Source organism: Thermobia domestica, chromosome 3 (genome assembly GCF_964235325.1).
Source record: "Thermobia domestica chromosome 3, izTheDome1.hap1.1, whole genome shotgun sequence".
Taxonomy (NCBI): Eukaryota; Metazoa; Arthropoda; class Insecta; order Zygentoma; family Lepismatidae; genus Thermobia; species Thermobia domestica.
Window position 1 is genome coordinate 44,169,062 of NC_137456.1, and position 25,752 is coordinate 44,194,813.

Sequence of the window (25,752 nt, forward strand, 5' to 3'; positions counted from 1 at the left end):
ATATTTTAGTAAGTTTATTTATCATTTTTAGATCAATTTTGTCAATAGTTTTGTTAATAGTTTAGCAAAAAATTATTTATAGTTTTTTACCAATAAATTTGTAGTTTTGTTTAAAAAATTACCTATTACTTTCAAAATTTTTAACTTTGACGTAGAAAATAAATTAATTTCAATTTATTGTATCACTCTTACCCAAATATTTTGAATATATATTTGGGATGAGCAATACTTTTATTAGAAACTTGTCATTTTATTTTTTCCTTCTTTATCTAACCACAAATACTTTGTTCTTTTTATTCCTTTCATTTCTATTTTTTTAAATATTTCTTCTTTTTAGATATTAAATTCTTCATATTTTATTAGTAAATCACTTTTCTTTTCTTTTTACTTTGAAAAGTTTTCAAGGATTTTAACTTTTCAGACAACAATTAACTTTTCAATTTTAATATTTCTTTTTCTATTTTTTTAAAGGAATAATACGAGGCACATCCAGTAAGTAACTTTCCCACACGTTCATAGCTAGGAAACCGTATGTTGCGCAAAGCGATTGCATACACGTGAGAGAGTAGGGTTCTAGCATGACACATGTGCCAGCGGAACTTCCTTAGTACTCTCAGTAGCGTCGTGGCAGTGGTTGAAGATGGACTTTCCTATTCCAGCTCCCGCCTCGTGTGAAATGCGAGCAGTGAGAAAGTCTTTGAATGCACATGGCATAGCTCAGATTGAAATCCTATTTAGCTGTGCCAAGTCTATGGGCCTAACGTCACAAGCAAGCAGATGGTGCGTTTCTGTGTAGACAATTTGCAGCAGGACGCCAAAATGGACAGATCTTCAGCAGCAGTTTGGCTGGAATATTTTGGAACATCCACCGTATAGTCCGGACCTCGCTCCGAGCGATTACCATCTGTTCTTAGGGGTCGTCCACATATTACGTAACACCATTTTTGACCAATTGCTACCCCCTTCCTACCCCTTGTCACACTTTGTAACATAAGGCGGAACCCCTCTCCCTTTTGTTACGTAATACTTTTTTTTATTTTTGTTTATTCATCAATTTTGCTTATTTGCGGATTATTACAACTAGTCCCGTATTTAGGTAAGTGATATTCTGTGCTGGAGCACAGGGCGGCAGAATTTAGGTGCCGGCAAATTTTGAATTTTTTAAAGATTCACAATATAGTAATACTTAAAACTAGCATCGCGCAGAGTCCCTCACAAGCTAGATACCTGCACGAGCCGGGCTGGGCCCGAGGCCCGAAGTCCGGCCCGGCCCGCGAGCCGGGCTGGGGCCGATTAATTGCAATTCTTTAATAATTATTGAATTTCGTTAAACGATAATTAGAATAAAGGCAAACTTTGAAGAAGTGTGCCCGCAAAGAATGTTACTAAATGAAACTTTTAAAATGTATCGGGCCCTGGCCGGGCTTGGGCCAAGAATTTTTAAACTCTTATCGGGCCGGGCCGGGCTCGGGCCGAAAATCTCCAAAACTTTACGGGCCCGGGCTGGGCCGGGCCTAGGTACATTCGGGCTGGAGTGGGCTCGGGCCAAAAAATTCGGCCCGTGCAGATCTCTAGCGCAAGCGCAAGAAATATATTAATGTGTTTAATTTTCTCTAATTACAGTAATTACTAATTAGCTAGCTTATCTGATTATTTTTAAAAAATCATCCTCCCCCAGCCCCGACCGAAGAGGTGAGTATGAACTTGAACATCTTGTAAATACTTTTGAAAAAGTTTTTGTATTCGAATAACCTAAAAACATGAGAAAACGCACGCAGGAGAAAAGCAATTTCTTTACAAATACTTTGGGAAGATATTTTTTTTTATTATTCGAATAAACTAAGACATGAGAAAAGAAAATGCATACAGGAGAAAAAGTTTATTTGAAAATTCTTTAAAAAGAGGTTCTCTTATTCGTTCGAGTAGCTTAAAAACACATGAAGTTTTATATATATATATATATATATATATATATATATATATATATATATATATATATATATATATATATATATATATATACATATATATATATATATTTACTAAACTCACTATAATCTTTAATTTTCTAAGTTCAAAATAAACAATGTCAATGCTTTGTTTTTAATTCTATATTTTACTATTGCAATAATAAGAGTTAATATTTAAGAAATTCAATCATAATTCAAGTGAAATTGTGACATATAAAAATGACATAACGGTTGATTAAGAATTAATAGAATGCATTTTCTACTTGAAAATAAATTAAAATCTACATGAATAAATTACATGCCAGTGTTCAGAGAATGTCCCCCCAATGGATGAGTGGTTAAGCTCGTTGCCTTGTAATCAAGTGAATCCGGGTTCGATTCCCGGTGGGGACACAAGCGTTTCGGATTCCAAGTTAAGCTGTAAGTCCTGTCCTTAGTACTTCATCATCATCTCATGGAAGGCAATTGCAAATTACCATGGGTTATCTTGCCCAGGGACCTTCGTGTCAGACACAACCTTCGGGCAGAACACCAATCATACTCATCATTGAGAGAAGTAGGCCATTTAAAATTACGTTTTAACTTTTGTAACTTCTAATACCTAAACTGCTACTCAACAAGAGTTGGTATGTTTGCAAAATCACGGCTTGTTTTCTTGTTTGAAACGTAAGTTTGTATAGGAAAGGGGGGGGGGGAGGATTATTTAGAGCACAGGGGCGCACAATATATAGGTTCTAAATACCGGCCTGATTACAACAAAAAAAGCTATGTTTAATGGTAGAAATTTTTATTACAAAATACTTGTATTCTGAATATATTTGTAGTGTTTTTCGCCAACAAATCAAAGTATTAGAAAATGGTAGTAAAGTCATAATATTTTAACCTCATAAGGTTGTCTAATTAACCAGTTTCAATTCTTCGAAATTGCATACTGTCGTTTTCCCAAGGAGATCGCACCCATCCTATAGGTAGTGATGTGAGGCGGAAAATTTTCCGCGGAAAATTTTCCATTTCGGAAAATTTTCCGGAAAATTTTCCGCTATATTTTTCCGGAAAATTTTCCGTTCTAAAAAAATATCAGTAATCAAGTAACAATTCCTCAGCAACCATGAAATTGATTGAATTCATGTATAGAAATGTTAAGAACTGAAAGATCGTTTAAAGAATCTGAAAATTTTCATGGCTTAGACAATTTTCAGTACTATGTAGGAACAAGTTAAACAATTTTTCATGAATCGAAATATTTTCTGCCTTATATGGAAAAATTGAAGAATTTTTTATGAGTCGGAAAGTTTTCACCATTTCGAAGCAAGAAGTAAAACAACTGTTTTCTGAATCGGAAAGTTTTATTGCTCTGTAGAAACAAGTGAGAGGAATTTTCATAGATCGGAAAATTTTCATCACGATGTAGAAACAAGTGGAAAACACTTTTCATAGGCCTGACAATTTTGGATATTATGTATAGTGATGTTAGGTGGAAAATTTTCCACTATATTTAACTGCACATAGAGCTACAAAATTGAATTTCAGTAGAGGAAAGTTAGTCAGCAACAAATTATAATTTTCCAATTAGCTTTCGGGAACCGGAAAATTTTGTATTTCAAGTTGGGAAATAAAATTTTACAGTGTTTCTCTCTCTCTATAGAAGAAAATTTTTCACCTCACATCACGGGGTTAAACAACGATGTAGGAATAAGTGGACTATTCTTTTACAAATCGGAAAATTTTCCGTTTCAAAATTTCCCGGAAATTTTCATCACTGTAGAGGACACAATTTTTCGATTCATGAAAAATTGTTCCACTTGTTCCTACATAATACTGAAAATTGCCTAAGCCATGAAAGTTTTCAGATTCTTTAAACGATCTTTCACTTTTTAACAATTCTATATATGAATTCAATCAATTTTATGAATACTAACGAATTGTTACTTAATCACTGATATTTGTTAAGAACGGAAAATTTTCCGGAAAAATATAGAAGAAAATTTTCCACCTCACATCTCAACTAGACAACGATGTAGGAATAAGTGGAGTATGTTTTTATGAATCGGAAAATTTTCATTGTACAGGACAGACAATTTTTCGATTGATGAAAAATTGTTCCACTAGTTCCTACATCGTACTGAAAATTGTCTGAGCCATGAAAATTTTCAGATTCTTTCAACGATCTTTCACTCTTTAACGTTTCTATATATGAATTCAATCAATTTTACGAATACTGACGAATTGTTACTTAATCACTGATATTTGTTAAGAACGGAAAATTTTCCGGAAAAATATAGAAGAAAAATTTCCACCTCACATTTCGACTAAACAACGATGTAGGAATAAGTGGAATATATTTTTATGAATCGGAAAACATTCATCACTGTACAGGACAGACAACTTTTCGATTAATGAAAAATTGTTCCACTAGTTTCTACATCGTACTGAAAATTGTCTGAGCCATGAAAATTTTCAGATTCTTGCAACGATCTTTCACTTTTTAACATTTCTATATATAAATTCAATCAATTTTATGAATACTGACGAATTGTTACGTAATCACTGATATTTGTTAAGAACGAAAACTTTTCCGGAAAAATATAGAAGAAAAATTTCCACCTCACATCTTAACTAGACAACGATATAGGAATAAGTGGAGTATGTTTTTATGAATCGGAAAATTTTCCGGAAAATTATCATTGTACAGGACAAAAAATTTTACGATTCATGGAAAATTGTTCCACTAGTTCCTACATCGTACAGAAAATTGTCTGAGCCATGAAAATTTTCAGATTCTTTCAACGATCTTTCACTTTTTAACGTTTCAATATATGAATTCAATCAATTTTATGAATACTAACGAATTGTTACTTAATCACTGATATTTGTTAAGAACGGAAAAATTTCCGGAAAAATATAGAAGAAAATTTTCCAACTCACATCTCAACTAAACAACGATGTAGGAATAAGTGGAATATATTTTTATGAATCGGAAAATTTTCCGGAAAAGTTTCATCACTGTAGGACAGACAACTTTTCGATTAATGAAAAATTGTTCCACTAGTTCCTACATCGTACTGAAAATTGTCTAAGCCATGAAAATTTTCAGATTCTTTAAACGATCTTTCACTTTTTAACATTTCTATATATGAATTCAATCAATTTTATGAATACTGACGAATTGTTACTTAATCACTGATATTTGTTAAGAATGGAAAATTTTCCGGAAAAATATAGAAGAAAATTTTCCACCTCACATCTTAACTAGACAACGATGTAGGAATAAGTGGAGTATGTTTTTATGAATCGGAAAATTTTCATTGTACAGGACAAACAATTTTTCGATTCATGGAAAATTGTTCCACTAGTTCTTACATCGTACTGAAAATTGTCTGAACCATGAAAATTTTCAGATTCTTTCAACGATCTTTCACTTTTTAACGTTTCTATATATGAATTCAATCAATTTTATGAATACTGACGAATTGTTACTTAATCACTGATATTTGTTAATAACGGAAAATTTTCCGGAAAAATATAGAAGAAAGTTTTCCACCTCACATCTCGGCTAAACAACGATGAAAGAATAAGTGGAGTATGTTTTTATGAATCGGAAAATTTTCCGGGAAAATTTTCCAGAAAATTTTCCGGAAAATTTTCCGTTTCAAAATTTTCCGGAAAATTTTCATCACTGCCTATAGGTCACCGATGATTGGCAAAGAGAAAATGCAGGTGAAACAGGATCTAAATAACTGACATCGATCTCATTTTCCGGGAACCAGGATGCTTCTTATATTTGAAGTCTGCCAGTGTCGACGATGCAAAGAAATTCTCTTCCTCGTCTCCTCGCCGACCACAGATTCAAAGTGGCTGCACAATTGAAGAAGCAGGGACATGTTTGAAAACAAGCTTTCGAGCACATTTTTTGGACTTCAGTTTATTCCTTTTTAAATTTTCTTGCTCTAAATCAATGCCGGAATGCGAATAAACTCGATTTCAGCAGAAACATTCAAATGGAAAAGTTTAAAAAAAAAATCAGTATGAGATAATATCTTACAAATTAGGTTTTTAATACCTTATTTTGCACCAAATCGTAGATCGTTCCGTCGAGGAAAATATTATTTCACAAAAAAAAAAAAAGTTTCTTCTGTTTCATATGAGAAACTCCTTAGAAGAATATAGTGGAGTAAGATTCAAATCTAAGGTTTTAAATAATATTTTCAGAAATAGCGAAACGAGTGGGAATACGAGGGCATTTTCAAGCGATGGTTACGATCACTAACAACTAACTCCAGAAAAGCGTGTGCCGTACATGAAATGCGATAGCCACAAAACGGAGTTTTATTGTATTGTGATACATGAAATGTTCATCACCAGTCATACTGGTGCCTAGTAGGGTCTTCGAATCCTTTCTGCGTGATTCAATTTATATAGGCTATATGTTCGCAACTTCCCGAAACAATAGAAACATTTATTTATTTATAAAAAAAAGAAAAAGAACTGAATAAGATTATTTGTTTAAAAGATTGCATATAAACTTGAAAATAAAAATAAAAATAAAAATTACACCAAAAAACATGCGTTACGTAACGAGGACGTAAACCTCCTCCTCCGTCCTTGTCACGCTTCGTAACGCAAGGCCGAACCCCTCCCCCACTCCCTTGTGCCGCGTTACGTAATATGTGGATTCCTGTAAGGTCAGCATCAGCATTTTAAGAATGACGGAGAGGCAAAGGAGGTTGTCAAACAATGGTTTGAATCTCACGTGGCCGAGTTCTATGACACAGGTATACACAAGTTGGTCCCACAGTATGACAAATGTCTGAATTCCGGTAGTGACTATGTTGAAAATTTGCTAAACACATCAATAAATGTTTCCATTCAATTGTGTTTTGTTCCTGTTCCTTTGGGAAAATTACTTTCTGGATGCGCCTCATGGAATCAAATTGATAATTTTGTTTATTCATTTGGTTTCCTGGCATATATATAAGTTGTACATTTTTCAAAGTAGACTAGTAAAGAAATTGTCTTTGTTTCTGTTCAAACTTATACATAAGTTCACAAAGTGCAATAAAGTTAAAGACTGTTAAAACCAATTTTGTCAATGTTTAGATACAAATTTGTTATATTTTTTCATACATTGTACTTATAGACCTTTCAAGCTTTTATAAGAAAATTTAATATTTTTATTACTTCCTTCTTTACTTAAATGTATTTTTCTGACAAGCGTATTATTTTCTAATATTCCTTTTCCGTTAAATTTTCGAATTTATTCAAATTTTATTCTCGACTCGCCTTATTCTGATTTTAGATTTTTGTTCTATTATTATTATTATTATTATTATACATGATATTTCTAAATGTTTAAAATTACGTTTCTTTTTAAATGAGGTGTCCTAATGTGCATTTATGTTCTTTTTCACTTCTTATACACAACGTACACTATGATTATTATTGGCGAACTAAAAGGGAAATTTTGCGTTGCGTTGTAGTAAAGCGCTTAGAAATGAGGCCCATAGCCAATTAGACCTGATATTGAATGTGTCGTTTACATCACTACATATGTTTATTTTAGTAATGCAAAAGTTAATAGACTTTGGAATGCATTTTGGAGGTTCAATGTCCTCAATTCTTTACATTGTGAGGCCAACCTCTATATCTTCACCAATATGCTTATTCTATTTATAGATTTTCAGATACCTAAACACCTAAAATTTTAGTTTCTTTAGTAAATTTGTATTGATTGCCATTAACTGGAAAGAATAATGAATGACATATCTCATTAGAGTACAGACTGAAATTTGACAAGATGGCGGACATCGATCTTGAAAATGGAAGAATACCTTTTCGGTTTAAGTAGCTAAGTGATTGTTTCTTACCTGATTTAAAAAATGATCAACAGCCTCTCTTGATCTTCCCGAGACTGTAATAAGCCGAGGTAGTCCATCTTGATTGGTAGGTGCCTTAGGTTTTGGATTTGATCTTATGATTACGTGAGCATTAGCACCACCAAACCCAAAAGAATTAATTGCAACGATCCCTCCATTCCAAGGTTCTTTCTTCGTAACAACCTAAAATTATATGAACTGTAAATTAGTTCATTCAAATACATTACATACTCATGACTTAAAATGTAGATTAATATACTTCTGCTGACAAGTGAGATTAGGTAATTGAAAACCAACAAGTCTAATGCTTATATAGTTTCGACGCATGATTGCTAAATGGATCTGTGTACATGGGATCCATGGTTCGATTGCAAGCCATGAGCTTGTGGTAGACCATATTGTGTCTAGATTTTCTCCGGTTCTCCCAGTTCCTCCCACATTCTGATTCTACCGATTATTTCACAAGCGTTTCCTTTCTAATTCATCTGTCTTCTTTAGTCTAAATAGCATAGCCATGATACATTAAATTATTTTTTTTATTGTTCTTTTTTTTTCATTAGTACCAAAGTTAGGCGCATTAATCACTGATGACTTCAAGGATGGGGCACCATTATGAAACTCCTCCCTGCAGCATATCTCCGATCTTGTTCAATGTGGACTACCAGTATTTTTGCAGTAGGGACTACTACTTTCTCTCCCAATGTATTGACAGCCCCTCCACTTCTCCTGGTCAAATGTGAAATTATCACCGGCACTAAATATCTAGACACATAAGAGCACTAATTAGTTATCAATACTACAGCTTAATTAGAGACTTGATCTTGATCAGTGCTTTTGATTTGTAAATTAAATAGGCAGATTGTCACAACACACCATTTTAGTACAGGGTGTCTACAAAAATTCCAAAATGAAAATTCGTGACTTTTTCGTGACCTTTTCTTTACCCAATCATAAAATTTCCTAACATTTTTAAGAGAATTTGGGTGCGAATTAGGCCGAATTTTCATCCATGCGATAGAAACGTACTTTGCTTGAGATTTGGTAGCGTCTAAAGCCGACCATAAACATTTTTGGTAGTAAATTTTGACGTTTTACAGAACAAAATTTTCCAATCTGTACTTACATTTGCACAGTTAAAAAAAAAAATCGTGACCCAAAATCTAAATTTCGTGACTTTCATGACCGTTTTCTGATTTCGTGACTTTTTCGTGACATTCGTGACTTTCGTGACCGATAGACACCCTGTAGTCCAAATTTCTTCCAAATCACGTACCTTAAGTCTTCCATCGGCCAAAGCTGGAATGTTAGGATTGGGCTTTGTGAAATGTAAGTTAGGTGGGATTGATCCAGTTTCCATTGCAATTAACACTTTGGCAATGGAACACAAGCCAGAAGCTGGTTCTGAATGGCCCATGTTACTTTTCACAGTCCCTATGAGTAAAGGACAGTCTCTGTCTTTGCATAGTACATCAGCAACAGCGTTGATTTCTTGCGGATCTCCGGCCTGAAACAACAGAACTAAATTTAGTATAACAATAACATTTTTAGCAATAATATATAATGAGCAAAGTAATATCTTTTAAGTATTAATAATCATGGCGTGACTATTCTTCTCATGGGCCCTCCAAAGTTTGGACCACTCTCAACAAAAATTCCTAGATGCACACCTGCAGGGCCGGTTTTAGGGGAGGTGCAAAGATGCACGTGCACCTCCCTTCGTTGTAAATATACACTACCTAAAGTGATAAGCTGGCAGTAAGTTTTGCAAAAATCAATAGTTTCAGACAATTTTCTGAAGATTGAAGGAAAAGGACTCATCGAAAGCTGGCACTTAGCATTTCCAGGGCAATTCCTTTTTCATACCACAGATGCATAAAGGCATTTAAAAAACTCAACTTAATTCAAATGTACTGGCAGTTATTTTGTGCACCCCCCTCAGAAAATCCTGGATCCGGCCCTGCACACCTGCCTCAGGCATTTCATTTTGGTCAGCTTGATATTATCTATCAATTGAAGTATGTTTTATGTATGCTAGTATGCATAATAATATAGTTAAATAAAAAGTAAACGTTTTAGAGTTAATCAAAATTTTGAGCAATATCTCATTCACCATACGGTGTGCTATCATTTTCAGGGAGTTGTAATGAAAAACTTCATGAGGGTTATTCAGTGGAGTACCGATAATCCTAACATCCGGTTAATCCAAATAGTCCCGGGAGGAAAATTTTATTTATTTAATTTTATTATTTATTTATTTATTTATTGTGCTGAAAATACGCAGTTTTAGGAAATCAATAACTAAAAGGATAAAAATTGGTGCAAGTTTAAGTAGAAAACAAAGTGGTTTCGATAAATAAAGTCTTTTTTTCTTTAATCCTTGTATTTAGGCCTTAAGCCACATTACGACAATTACACAAAGTTTGAAATAGAATACAGTGTACGTACTGTACAATATTGAAACTTAAGGTTTAGTATGAATGAAATACAGTAATATAGTAGAATAAATACTGTACTGTAACATAAAACTGAACGTACAATACTGGTAGTGTACAGTACTACTAGTATTGTACTAGTATTTACCATAGTACCCAGTACTGTACTAGTATTACTTGTTACAAGACATAAACTTAGTTATTGTCTTCTGTTGCAGTGAAGAGAGTCTATTGGATGATACGTTCACCCACTTTAAACCGCGATTTTACTGTTATTCCAGCTATTCCGAAAAATCACGAATTCCGAACAGGGTTCGGTCCCAATTAGTTCGGATTAGCGAGACTCCACTGTACTTCAGTATCAGTTTCATTTTAATAGGTGGAGTGTGGTTATTTTACTGCATCGAGTTTTAGGTTTACAAAAAAATAGTTTTTTTTATCGATTTTCTTGAGAACTACGCATGATACGAGGTGTGTTCAAAAACTATCGAACCTTTGGTTGACAAAAATACAGTTATTCATTTGGAAATTCGAAACACTAATTCCCTTCAAAGTAGCCTTTTTGTTAATGCACACACTTCTCCCAGCGCTCCCGCTATTGTTGGAAAAACTTCTGGAACGCAGTTATTTTTTTATTTTTTTATTTTTTTATTTTTTTATTTTATTTTTTTTTTTTTTTTTGGAATGGTAAGCAATCGTGCCGTTGCATTCAGTATGCTGTCTTCTCTTGACTCAAATCGATTCCCTTTTAGTAGCAGTTTCAGAGCTTTTGAAATAACCAAAATTGACGTGGAGCCATGTCAAGTGAGTAAGGAGCCTGACGATACACAGTAATGTTGTGTTTGGTGGTGAAAACCTGACTCAAATTTCGTGAACAATCTCTTCATGCTCAACTTCTCGTTCAAAATTGAATGTATCGATCCGATTGAATGGTTTTCGCTTGGGTATCGCCAAGCTTTTGGTAAAATTTGATACAATATCACTGCTAAAGTTTTTCTGTCATTTTACAAAACAACTGAAATCCGACGAGCGCTCACTACACGTCTTCACTCGTTGGCCGACTGCCAGCAACTGACGCTTTCAGCGGGCGGGAAAAATTCACGACTGCGTATGAGTGTCCCCTCTACATCTACACTGAAAAAAGTGTCCCGCGCTTCATTGGTTTACGCGTGAAAAAATAAGGTTCAATACTTTTTGAACACACCTTCTAATTTACACTTATCAATTTGAGTAGTTTAGGTTGTCTAACTTGAAAAGTTTCCGAGATACGTTATAGATTTTGAGCCTCCAGAACGTGTGCCCTGTCTCCCAATGCCCCCTCAAGACAAAAATCGGAAAAACTATTAGACCTCGTGAAGATCTATCTCTCTACATCTGATAGATCTATGTTCTTTCTATGCAAAAATCTAATGACAGACACACGCATACAGACAAACACATACTCTTTTATATATCAGTACGAATACATATGTTCTTTTATATATCAGTACAAACACATATGCTCTCTTATATACCAGTATAATCACGTATGCTCTTTTATATATGAGTAAAACACATATGCCCTCTTATATACAGGGTGATTCTTTTAAAACTCGCGGATTTAATTTGGGTCTAGAATTTCTAACTGAAGTCCGATTTTCATGCGGTTTGTGGCAAATGATCAAGGAAGGATGGGAGATTTGTGGGACTATGTTTACTGCTTTAAATTCATCCGGGTTAATGTCGATCACGCCTCAAGAAAAACAGCAAATTTTCGCCAGTGCACCTTACAATTGGAACAAAGTGTGGTGCGGTGTGGAGATTTGAGTTTTTTTTTTTCGTTAGATCGCAACCTCACCAAGGTCAAGAAGAAGCAGAAAACTGGGCCGCTGTATTGGGAATTGTGTTGTAGTGTTCTGTGCTACTGTGTGAGTATGATCAGAAAACAGTGAGAATAGTGTATTCTTTGGAACAACACGAGTTTGTCGTTAAAAGTTTTGAAGAACGGGATTTGTTGTTGCTATGCAAAGGGCATTCAGTGACAAATTTGCTTCACGTTCTGCTCCAGACAGGAACATAATGTGGTCGCTAGTAAATAAATTGGAAGAAACAGAATCCCTTCTGAGTGAGACAGGGACGCATCGGACCCCGCTCGCGGCTGTTGTGGAAGATGTCAGTTATCGACTCCTTAGGTCGCCCAAGAAATCTCTCCGTCGTTTGTGGCAAGAAACCGGCTATAGCTATCCACATGTGATTTATGGGTGTTATTACTAACACTTAATTTGTATTCTGACTAACACTTAATTTGTATTCAGCAATTTCGCTTAAAAAATCCAAAACCTCATTCCAATTGTAAGGTATACTGGCGAAAATTTGCTCTTTTTCTTGAGGTGTGATCGACATTACTCCGGGTGAATTTAAACCAATACACACAGTTCCATAAATCTCCAATCCTTCCTTGATCATTTGCCACAAACCGCATGAAAATCGGACTTCAGTTAGAAATTCTAGACCCAAATGAAATCCGTGAGTTTTAAAAGAATCACCCTGTATTAGTTTAAACACATAAAACTATTTTATATAATTTCTTAGATTTGAGAAACCGTTTCTTATCTGTGCACCGAGACAATATTTTCTTAGAAATAGATTTGGCAATTCTCGTTCATAAGGAAAGTAACAATATATTTTCTCGTTTCGCTTTATGGAACTTCATTTACTTTTCTTCATTTCTCACTAATGAGAATTTTAAACTCTTGTTTCTAAGAAAAATTATTCTCGTTGCACAGATAAGAAACGGTTTCTCAGATTTAAGAAAGTATTTTTAACAGTGGAAAATTATCATTTTTTCGTTCATGTAAAAATTGCGGGAAAAAAATTAAATATAGGATTTCGTTCCAAATTTATTCATTTCGGCAATATAATAAAAATAATTGAGCTTAGAAATATAGCGAAATAAAAAAAATATATTACCGGTGTTCCTGTTGCATGGGCTTCAAAGTACGAGACTTCCCCTGGTTGGATTTTGGCTTCTCTGTATACTTCCTGCATCAATTCCTTCTGCATGTCACCGGCTGGGAAGGTGATGCCTTGAATTTTGTGACCATCAGAGTTCGTTTTAGCGTGAAGAACCGTCGCATAATTTCGCTTTGCTTGGCTTAATTTTTGCAGGAAAATCACCACAACTGCTTCAGACCTTACGTAACCATTCGCTAAAATAGAATCAACAGTGTGTAACTAATAGATATTTAAATTGTTCTTGAATTAGTTTTAAACGAAAACAAAACTTTTTTTTGTTAATATTTCTCTATAGATCAACAGTGTTGGGTAAGTTACTTGTAAAAATGTAACGCGTTACAAGTTACTTTACTTTCCCTTAAAATGTAACGCGTTAGTAACGCGTTACTTGCCCCAAAACAGTAACTGTTACTTTACTTCGAAAGTAATGCGTTACTTTTAGATCCGAAACTCTAAATAGGCCTATGTGAAAAAATTACTTCAATTTTCCGTACTACTATTACTACCGCTATTATTATTATTATTATTATTATTATTATTATTATTATTATTATTATTATTATTATTATTATTATTATTATTATTATTTATATCGCTTTATGTAAAAGCAAGGACAAATTTTTACTTGTTATATGAACATTTTTATATAATGTAACATTGACTAAAATGCCATACTGCGTTGCTCGTAGGGATGGGCACGAGCGAGTTCGTGCAAGTTTTCTTTGAAACTCGATTCGACTAGAAACATACATCTTTGAGCTTGACCCGAGAACTCGGCTCGAAAATTTCCTCCAACTCGACTCGAATTGGTGTCGAGTTTCGAGTTGAGTCGAGCCAAATCCGGTGTATAGTTTCGAGTACTCTCTTCAAGTATATTACATAGACAATATAATTATTATCAATGACACTACTACTACTACAACTTTTATTATTATTATTATTATTATTATTATTATTATTATTATTATTATTATTATTATTATTATTATTAATTTTAACAACACTGTATATAAACATGAAAGATAGGTGGTTTGTATTTGAATACTAAAAAAACAGTTGATTGCCAAGGACATTGTTCAAGAGATTCTGAATTTGGGTTGAAGGTCTAGGTTGAGTATTCGAGCTCGAGCCAAACACTGTTAAAAGTTATAGGGCACTGGCCAAATATCTTCAAACTTGCTCGGCCCGGGTTTAGAATTGTCAACGACTCGAGCAGCTCGGCTCACAGCTCATTCACTATCGACCCAAACCGAGAAGTGAGCCAAGCCAACATCTCACCCAACCGACTCGGCTCAGTTGAGCCGAACCGAGCAGATGGCTCATCCCAACCAAGCCAGCTCGAGTCGATGGTTCACCCGAAGCGAGCTGGCTCGATCCATCTTCTCAGTTGAGCCGAGCGGAGCTGAGCTTGTTATAAAAAATTCTCTTGTAGTCTCGCTATCGAGACGAGACGAGATGCAAGCAGTGTCCCCTCTCGTGAGCAACACTAAAAGTATTCCATATTACTGCTTAGCTTACATTTCTTATGGCTTTCGCTTTCCGGTGTAATCAGGCTATGATTTCAAGACGAGTTAAAACGAACGAGCCATTTATCAAGCTCGACTGGACTCGAAACTCGACGCGAAAAACTGAATCGGCTCGGAACTCAACTCGAGAATATTACCTTTGACTTGACTCGAAACTCGACTTAAATTCGAGTCGAGTCGAGTTTTATCTTGACTCGTGCTCATCCTTATGCGTTAGAAAAAATGGTTGCTTATTATTATTCTGCTAAACTAATTATATAATAATAACGATGTTGTTATGTAAAATTAAAAATACAGAATATAGAGAAACAGTACACTACAACTAATAAAATGAGAACACATGAACTGGGGGTGAATCAAAACTTGCCAGTAACTCTAAAATCGATACATGCTTTTTAAAGCTAGTTTCAAACTCTATAATCAACAGGATTCTAGGATAAGCAAACTGATCTGAAAGAACTCCAATATTACATACCATCAGCAAACTATTGTCTAGTAACAAAGTAGGCCTGCTCATCAGAATATTAAATCGAGTGCATATTAAATCGTTAATTACCTTAAAAATTTGTAACGCGTTACCGTTACAGTTACTTTGGAAAAAATGTAACGCGTTACTAGGAAACGTTACTTAGAAAGTAACGCATTACAAGACTGTACGTTACTTCCCAAGACTGTAGATCAACGTATAATTCAGGCATGTTTCAGAAGTTTTTTACCTCTGGTTACCACAGTTCCAATGAGCAGTGTTCAAATTAACAAGGGCATGTCAGTGATTTATCCCCTTACATAAAATACTCTCTTCCTGGAAAAGAAAATTTTCATTCCTGCGAAAAATAACCTTTTCTTCCTCTAGAAACGATTTTAACGGTCAAGAAGATAAAAAATGGCGGGGGGGGGTGCTTTAATTTTGTATAGACAACTATAAAAGCACTTTTATTTGAGTTAAAAGTATTTATGAAATGCCTAGTTTCTGAACTTTTTTGTGGTCGTTCCAATAAAACACTATATATTTAACCTTTGCTCATCCTTTCGGACCCAGGTCACATTCGGCGTTTTCCTACATATTCAGTTAGTAACTTATTGCTCAAAAACTATTTAACCGATTATTATGGTTAAGGTGGATCACCACCCGGAAGTCAACACATATTTTGGATCATTCCCTTAATTACTGTGCAATGAAACGTTACATATTATAAATATCGTACTATAAGATAGAATAATGTTTCAGCTACAACACAAGACACTGGTTCATTTGTTTGTGTCTTCTGATATCGAAAAAGATAACAAATAAAAGAAAATATTTGATTCGTTTTATAATGAACACACAAGATGGCACTTGCTGTTAGATCTTACTTGAAGTGCTCAGTTTCGTGAAATGTTTATTTGTATCTGTAAAGTACTTTAAAGTAACGATCTTATTATGAAATAGATATATTGTTTGACCGTTTTTCGTGTTATGTTTCACATTTTATTTAAATATTAATTTACATATAAGGAAATAGATTTTGAGAAGAAACTTGCGCAGAACGCCATAATGCGTTGTTGCCAAATTTGAACGTTTACTGTGGTAGTCACAATAATTAAATTTCTGGATTCTAGTGTTGTAGTTTACGAAGCGGAACTTAGCTGTGAATTGCGGTAAGGGTCGAAAACTAATTTCTTCAGTAAATATCCAAGTAGAATTCCATCATTACTTCCTTTATTATCTAGCATCAGTAATAATCGATACTACCTGACAACGCTGCATTATTCAAGCAGCGTTTAGCATAGCACCGAGAACACCTAGTGATCCACCTTAAGGCCTTGCTTTTTTAGAACAGGGAGGGATGTGGCTATTTTTTGGTGTAAGTTACATTGCAGTGTTTCCAACGGGAGGAAAATTATTGAGAGAAATGTAAGGGTAAAAATTTACAAAATATTCTCTAACCGAATTTCAAGATTGTTGTAGCTGCCGCCACTGTTACTATATGAATCCAGATCACCTAAAAAAATTCTTTGGTGTGTTTACAAGGTACAGTGAAAACATGAAGTTGCTGGTAGTCATACAGAGAGAAAGAAAAAATTCTCTGTCATCATACACATGAAATTTTGACACTTTTCACGCTTCAGAAACAAAACACTACAAATATACCAGGGCTACAGCTTTCCTAATTATCCTATTGAAACTTTTTATGGTGCGTTCTGTAGGCCAAAGAGGAAGCTTTCAGATAGTGATACGTTTGTTCCAGTGTAGGCACCAAGAGGGAAATAATAAAGGGAAAAAGAAAATTTCTGATTTTTTAAAAACCTAAAATCGGGAATGAACTTTTTTGGGCTGGAAACATTATTACCAGGCAGACACAAACCATCTCAAAATAAACCTTGGTAACCCACTAATATATGCTACAAGTATCATGCAGATATCTACCAAAGTAAGCTTCAAATTAAAAAAAAAAATCTCATTCTATCTCAGAAATTCACCATTTTCGTAACATTTACAGAACAAGGTTAATTATAAACCTCAACTGTACTTCCCCTAATTATCCTACTGAAATTTTTATGCTGCGTTGTGTAGGATAAGGACGGGGCTTTCAGACAGTGGTATGTCTGTTCGAATGTAGCCAACAAGAGAGAAATAATAGACAAAAAAAAAAAAAATGAATTTTCCAAAAAATTTCCCCCTAAAATCGGGAATTTTCTGTAGCTGGCAACACTGCTACCAGACAAACGCAAACTATCTTAAAATAAACATTGATACATCACTAATATATCCTTACAACTATTATGGCGATATTTAAAAAAACAAAGCTTCTAATTACAAAAAATAGATCACAATAAACAGAAAAGTAGGGAAAATCTAGAAAAATCGTGGATTAGAACCTAAATAAGAATTTTTCGTGCGCCCCTTAATTACCCCATTGTAATGATCTGTACCCGCTTTTGTTCAGTAAGGATCAATGTTCGACTGGCGTAAGTTGACTTGCGCTCGAACGTATAGGAACGGATTTATAAACAAAAATTTCGAAAATTTCAATTTTTTGCCCAAATATAGGGAAATTTCTCTAGTTGGCAACACTGCACGCGGGCCGGTCCAATTGATGTCAACAATTAGGTATCCATCCGAGGTATCTACCTAACAAGCATTAAGGAGATCTCTCTGCAACGAAGGAAACTGCAAGGAAAAGAGGAAAAAAGAACATTCGAAATTCGGAAATTCTCAAAATTTTGGGTTGCGTTGATTATGAGTTTAACGTCCCGTTCAGCAGCGAGGATATGTGAGACGTGGACCTACTGATTAACGTGGAATCCGAATCACACAAGCTCCCGCCAGGAATCGTACCCGGGTCTCCCACGCCAAAGGCGCGTACGCTAACCGCTTAGCGACGAAGGAGCTCTCTCGAAATTTTGGATTTGGGCTAAAATTTGAGAAGGAAATTCGACACCCAGTAGAAAAAGAAATGACTATGATAAACCATGGTCCAACCGTATTTGGTCAGAAAAAAATATCCTGATATCTTAATTAGTATCCAGACAGGAGCGGATTAGAAAAGTGACACACCCGTGTGTGCCAATTTGGCCACCCGGGTCTGAAAGAGTTAAGCTACATATGTAAAATTCTAGCAAGTTAAAAAGATACTTTTTATATTGGGATTTTATCATGCATTTTATAGGGGATCCGGCGTTCACCTCTGGTGCATGGGGTTCCGGGTTCAAACTCTGCTCCCGCCAAGTGAACTTTGTGGTGGACAAACACCGTGTGCGTGGGTTTCCTCGGGCTTCTCCCGTTTCCTTCCACTTTCTTCATTCCCCCATTTCATTAATTTCTCATTATAACCGTCTCCTTTAGCCTAACCGGCACAATCGTGGGACGTAAAACTCAAAAATTTCATTTCATTTTTTCATTCTCTTGGCTATGGATCTTAGCTATCCTGTAAAACCAAGATCTCTTCAAGATTCCCGAAGCTGTGTTCCAAGGTTGGGTTGTGGTTTACCTGTCGAGCTACAACTGAAAAGTTTGCAGGGACGTTTCACTGATGCAGAACTTTGGTTTGTTTACTACATGTAAATATTCATTGCCAACCTAAGCATCTCCTTTTCATATAATTGGTTATCAGTCACGAAAAGTCAAATTCACCCATGTGAACTCCTACAGAATCGTGAATCTTTATTTATCACGTTTTTTTTTTTTTCAGACCCTGTTCCCCCTTCCCAATCAAAACCTGAAATGGCACTACTGTTCATTCACTGTGCCCAAAAATGGCATTTCATGGGTGTTGAAAGGGGCAGGCAAGGCAAGACGTAGGATGATTCCTGTGGGGCAAAAACAGGCCATCCCCAGGCCTGCCACTAGCCGCACACGAGCTAGAATTCGAGAAATCGGGGCTCTGGTTACCAGGAAGAATCCACTTACACAAAGGATTATCGAGAACCGGCTATAGACATCACTGAAGACTATGCACACCATCATTCACCGCGATTTGAGGATTTTGGTAAAGCGACGGAAGGGGCGTGTTCATAAGCTCTTGTCAAAACACATCCAGGAACGTCGCACCAACTGTCGAAAGCTATGTGAACGGTACCTGGCCGGTGAAAAGTGGAAGTTTGTTGTAACACTGAACGAGGAATATGTTATCTGGATGACTGTCATAAGCCACGTGCAATTTTTTGTCGATCGACAGATGCAAGGGACTTTCAAAGATTATTCACTGAATACAAGAGAAGTTTTGGCACAGGCTTCATGATCATTGCTGGATACTCGAACCAGGGCAGGCTGACCATACATCGTGTAGCCAAAAATACGAAGGTGAATTCGGAATATTATCAGGGTAACATCCTGACACTCATTTATAGTCATGACATTCCTCATCTCTATGGGAGGAACAAGAATCGTGTGTGGGTGCATCAAGACAAGGCGTCAAGTCACACATCTCGCTCAACCCGCCTCTTCCTCCAAAAAATGGTTGGAATTCGTGCCATTACATTCAGAGACATTCCAATGAAGTCCCCTGAAGCATCATCGATGAACTTTTGCGCCTTCGGCCTCCTAAAACTAGGCTTGTCTCATAGGAGACCTATGAGACACCGTTGAAGGGCTATGGAAAGCCTGTCAGGAGAACTGGTTGCGGCTTGACATCACTACACTGTGTGCTAGTCTCATTCAGTGGAAACTTTGCTGTTGGGCAATTGTCCAGATTCAGAGCCACCAAACAGAGCACTCTCGATGGTGGTGACATGATTTATCTTAAGGTAAGTGGAGTTTTAAATCGTAACCATAGATCGAAAACAACCTCTGTACAAGAACTATTTAATTATTTATATTATGGATTCCCTATATAAAAGCACTATGGCTTTCTATAATTATTAAGAATAAAATAATAACAATTTACTACAGAATTTACACCTCTAATTAATTAATTAGAGACGTAAATTATGTAGTAAATTATTCCCTTTTTAAAGAAATCATTTTACTGTAAAAGCTTTTTGATTGGATGAGTGTTAAACTTACCTGCAGCATCAAAGGATCTACACTTCCCATCAGGACTTGTCATTCCTAATTTTTGAAACTGTAGTGAATATGTTGGCTTGAGAACAACATTCGCAGCCCCAACGACTGCGGCTTCGCACTGCCCTGTTCGAATGGCCATCATGGCCTGTTGTAACGCATACATACTGGACGAACAATACGTGTCAATTGTGTAGCTTGGTCCTATAAATAAAATAAACCCTGTTTAATTATATATATTCTCTATTGTTCGGTTTGAAATATATCACATATTGTTAAAATAAAAAATAAATATTCTACGTATTAGCGCTTAAAACAAGGAAAGTATACCAATCAATAGATGTAATCAAGATGGAATTGCAACTTTTGTTTAAATTTCTCAAAGAAGAAGCTTTGGAAAGCAAATAGATTAAAGACAGCAAAGGGAGGGAAACTTATTTAAATGAAAATATAGTGAAACGTGCACTACTTATGTTTTCTTTACCTAGCAGACGTATTGTTTGGAACTGAAAATGTGAGTTTTAGATCCTCACACTTAGGTTTAGCACAGAAATGATTAAATCACTTAAATAATCCATTCACCATAATTTTCTTCTGTTACTGGTAGGCTACTTGACACAAATTTAAGTTTACATACAACATAGTTCTTAGATAACTCCTTTGCCTTGACATACGAATTACCTTATAACACTATCCATTAATTTAAAATTCTTTACCTTCCTTTTTTCCTTCTATCATACCTTCTACACGTTATTCGGAATATAATTTATTCTCCATCAACGTCTTAATATCTTCCAATTATATTCTTCTAACACATTATTCTCAATTCATTGGTTTATTATGCCAAGTTTTATACTAATCTTAAAGTAAATTTCGAGATTTTTTTTTTTTTTTTTTTTTTTTGTCTTCTCGTAATGCAACGTTTTTGCTTCTTACAATGCGATACTCTTCCTCCGAGTCTTTTCTGAATACTTCTCATCATAGTCATAATCTTCTTAAAGATTTCCAACGATTTTTCCCATTACTTGTATTTAAAGTTCGCATTTCACATCTTGTTAATACTGCCTAGGTATTGAAAAATAGCCACCTTTTTTAACGCCTTGCTCAGACATCTATCTACCGCTGCTTTAATCTTTTCCATATTTATTTTCATCTGATTATTTTCGGAACCTTGCCTTATGTTCTCTACATCTTGTTAATTTTCAATTCATATCCTGCACTAACAACCATTTCATCATTAGTCTTTCTACTTCCTTTAAGCAATATATCCCTTAAGAGGCCTCATCCCGGCGAAATTATAAAATATCGCTAATTTTATAGTAATTATGTGGTATCTTCAAATAGATAAAAGATAATTGAGATATGGAACAAGAACGCCCTAAACAATATTATTTTGCGTGAGGTACCGTTATCAGAAGTCACCTAGTGGCTTTCCGTTTTCAGCCGTTTATAAACGCGTAAATAAATGCCGATTTTCAAAATGGCTCGAAATCGAAAGCATACAAGTTAATTGTGATAACGTTATCTCATGTAAAATGATATTGTCTAGGATGCTCTTGTTCCACATTTCGATTACCTTTTATCTATTTGAAGATATCAGAAAATTACTGTAAAATTAGCGATATTTTACTTTCGCCGGGATGAGGCCTCTTAAATCTTTTCTTCGCTACTCTTCTAGATAGTACTCGTAGATCTAGTACTTCTAGAAATATTATACTGTAGCTGAATATTGAACCACCTAAATCTAAAGCGTGGGACAAACTTGACGGCGTTTAAAGGTGACGCTTTAAGCTCCCTTTAAACGCTTTAAGCAAATGAGTAGGTTGCGGTGTTTCCATCTCTTTTTATACATTCACGTCAGTTAGTCTGCCACTTGCTCGCGCTGTTACACATCCGCTTAGCCCCACCCCTTTACCACATAACAATGTTTCATCACAGCCTTTGTTTCATTGGTATAGACAACACGCCCTCAAGTTTGTCACACGTTTTAGCCTCTGATATGAACTATAGAATAAAGCAAATTAATTATTATTATTTAGAAATAAGTTTTTTCTTTACCTGTGAGACCGAATGCATAGGATAATCTGTTAGAGTACATCGCTTGATGACATCCCGAGAGACTGTATCCAGTTACGTCGTCTGGATCGGAAGTAAAATAATCCATAGAATCACTGTGGGATGTACCAATAAATACTGCTGTCTTTGAGCCCCTCAAAGATGTTGGATTTACACCTACAAAAAGAAAAATCTACACTGTTACTGTATACTTTATAGAGACTTATATTTGATTGTACTTTTCTGCAGCACTTGCATGTTCCTTTACGATAGAAACTGAAAAAAATCCTAGCTAACACATTTAATATCTGATAAAGTAAACGAGGTTAGTTCGCGCACAATTTAAAAAAAAAATGGCATAAAATATCTGATATTTACGCAAGATTGTTAGCGCAATGTGTTGTTGGGTACGTTGTACACAATGACAAACTCTCAATCATTGGTATAGGTAAATCATTGTGTTATTAATAGTGACAATTATATATATATATATATATATATATATATATATATATATATATATATATATATATATCGCGCAATCACTCCTAGTGAGGTATGTGAGATTACACGTATGATTAGGTGAGTCTACACGACGGTGATACTACAGAAACTATCTATATATATAAAAGAGAACGCACAAATCCTTTGTGAACTCATCACGCTAATACGGCTGAACCAATTTCTTTCATTTTTGGGGGGTTATTAGGATTTGGACCCTAGATGGTTTTTATCATATCACTTTAATTTTTAATTACCAGTGTCTTGAGATAATTGACCATTCAAGTGTCCATACGTACAAATCCTTTGTTATTAGTTCATCATAGGTAAAAATAAACGTATTTATATGCAACCCGCATGACCATGTGACTCGGCGGGTTAACATAAATGACAGGCGCTATAATTTTAACATTTACTGCAATTTGAAAGCGAAAAAGTAAAAATTATCTAAGTAACAAAGTTTATTGCGTTCCGGGGTGACCGCAGCGAAGCGGGGTGAACGCTGCTAGTCTGGTATAATGAAGAAAATATATGTGCTTTAGAAACATGACAAATCGTAAAGCGAACATTTGTATTCTGTTGTACGATTCATTATTTAATATTGATACTATTAAAACACGATTACAAGCTGTGCAATTAAAATAACGGACCAGTTTTAATACACAATAACCTAACTTGCAAAATTAGATTGAAATAAACATTTACCTACAGAAAGAAACTGTAGATGCTGCATATTTTCTAATTACTCTCTCTCTCTCTCTCTCTCTCTAGTATGACGTTCACAATTTGTTATTTATCCCACATGCGCAATCTCTCCTATTATTGCGGTCAATGCGCCATCTCCCCTACTCTGTGCGAACTTTCTCATTTGGGTGGGAGAGATCGTACACTTGTATAGCTTGGGAGAATTTTTTTCGGTTAACAGTAAACTAGGTACCACTATGTTTAAAAAATGGCGCGTATAATGTAACTTACAAATTTTCCGCAATAACTTTGTTTTCGTAATGTATTATTTCTTCTTTGTGTGTTCATAGGAGAAAGAAGTTAGTAACTAATATTTCTTTAAAATTTTATACAAAAATAGTGGGAAATAAAGATGATATAAGCGAAAAATAGAAATCAATAGCAACTTTCGACTCCTACCAACAAAGAAATGAGAGCACAGGTATTTGGAATCAAGGTAGACGTAAAGTCTGAAACCGACATTTCACAATATTTTTGTTTTAATTTTAATGCACATAGTATTGCAAAGTCCTTAAATGCTAATTAAGTCAGTATTTTACATGCAAATTAAGTTGCAACATAATAATCCTCGTTAGAAAACCCAAATCAGCAATGCGAATTTAGATTAGTCTATACTTTCGATAAAATGAAAAAAGAAACAGTAGAACCTGGAGTGAGTAGTGAAGTGAGTTAGTAAATTACGTGTGTTCTGCGAGGCAGTTTCAAATCCGCCTTACTCCTTAATTTCTTTTTTTCTTTTTTAAAAAACTTTTAAATCACGAATTACATTAACACACACTACATGGGTGCAAATTCCCATGCCAGAAAGCTCAAGTTCACACGCGATAAAATAGCATTTCTGCATTACGTACCTTCGACTATTTCAATAGGTGTATTGATCTTGAGACAAAACCCTCTTCGAAAGGTCTGCTCTAATGGATACTGTATTTATGACGATGCTTCCATTATCAAATATATAGTTTTCTTTAACGTAGAATTGCATACGTCAAAAGAGTTGCAAACCTTCTCATTCTTTTAACTTTACTTGAGTTGACTTGAGTTGATTTTGAAAAAATGTAATCTTTAAGTTTAACGTCCCACGGTTATGCCGGTTAGGCTAAAGAAGGCGCTAATAATGAGAAATGAGTGAAATGGTGGAATGAAGAAAGTGGGAGGAAACGGGAGAATCCCGACAAACCCACAAGCACGGTGTTTGTCCACCACAAAGTCCACACGGCGCAAGCTGGGATCCAACCAGAAATCTGAAGCACCGGAGGAGAACGCTCTACCACTGAGCCACCGCGTCCCCCAGACTTGATTTTGAGTTTAACGTCCCTTTCAGTAGCGAGGCTATACGAGAAGTGGACCTGCTGATTAACGTGAGATCCGAACCACATTAGCTCCCGCTGGGAATCGAACCCAGGTCTCACACGTCTTAACTTTACTTGAATTTGGACTCGAACGCTCTCAAACGGATATAAGAGGATGTACTTTCAACCCCTGAGTGTTTCAATGAATGCATCTTTTAGTAATTATATTAATTTTACTTTTGGAAAGGTGTAACCTCTACGTTTTTTTTTTTTTTTTTTAAATTTAAAATTTCCTTGATTTATACGTAATCAATGTTGAACACAATTTTCATTTTTATACATAGCAATAGTAACTTTGAAGGTCTCCTCTCTTCTACATCTAGACCCGGCCATATTGTTTTTAATAAATGCCAAATTACGATTTTTATCCACAAAGAGAAGCTGTTCTACTAACACTAGTATCGCTGAGTATTAATTTCTATTGTGAATAACGACAAATATTATGTAATAATAATAATAATAATAATAATAATAATAATAATAATAATAATAATAATAATAATAATAATAATAATAATAATAATAATAATAATAATAATGAAAGTTCTTTTCATTACTATTATTTGCATGAAACAACACAATCCTCTTTATTGGTTTTATTCCTCACTCCTTACAATTAAACTTCATATCAAACGCACATGCGGACACGGGTTACATTTGAATGGTAGTTTCCATTCTTTGCAATTTGTCTGTCATGAACACAAATTCCCAACAATTACATTATAAATTTCTTACAATGTAAGTTATCTATGCCAACAAATTGTTTTAATATGGGCAAATTCTGAAAGATATGTTTAATTACTCCATGTCGTAAACGTCACCAACA

The 25,752-nt window shown here is 35.0% G+C and overlaps 1 protein-coding gene across 2 annotated transcripts in view; it reads right to left on the bottom strand.

Moving 5' to 3' along the window:
- The window catches only part of LOC145680337 (fatty acid synthase-like), a 248,780-nt gene that overhangs the window by 103,139 nt on the left and 119,889 nt on the right, over nt 1-25,752 (bottom strand). For both annotated transcript variants that reach the window (XM_081750725.1, XM_081750724.1), the window contains exons 4-8: nt 22,336-22,509; nt 20,281-20,481; nt 13,225-13,463; nt 9,117-9,347; nt 7,835-8,026 (exon numbers count right to left, since the gene is read on the bottom strand). In XM_081750725.1, coding sequence (XP_081606851.1) covers nt 7,835-8,026; nt 9,117-9,347; nt 13,225-13,463; nt 20,281-20,481; nt 22,336-22,509 — 1,037 coding nt within the window. The remainder of the gene's footprint in view (nt 1-7,834; nt 8,027-9,116; nt 9,348-13,224; nt 13,464-20,280; nt 20,482-22,335; nt 22,510-25,752) is intronic.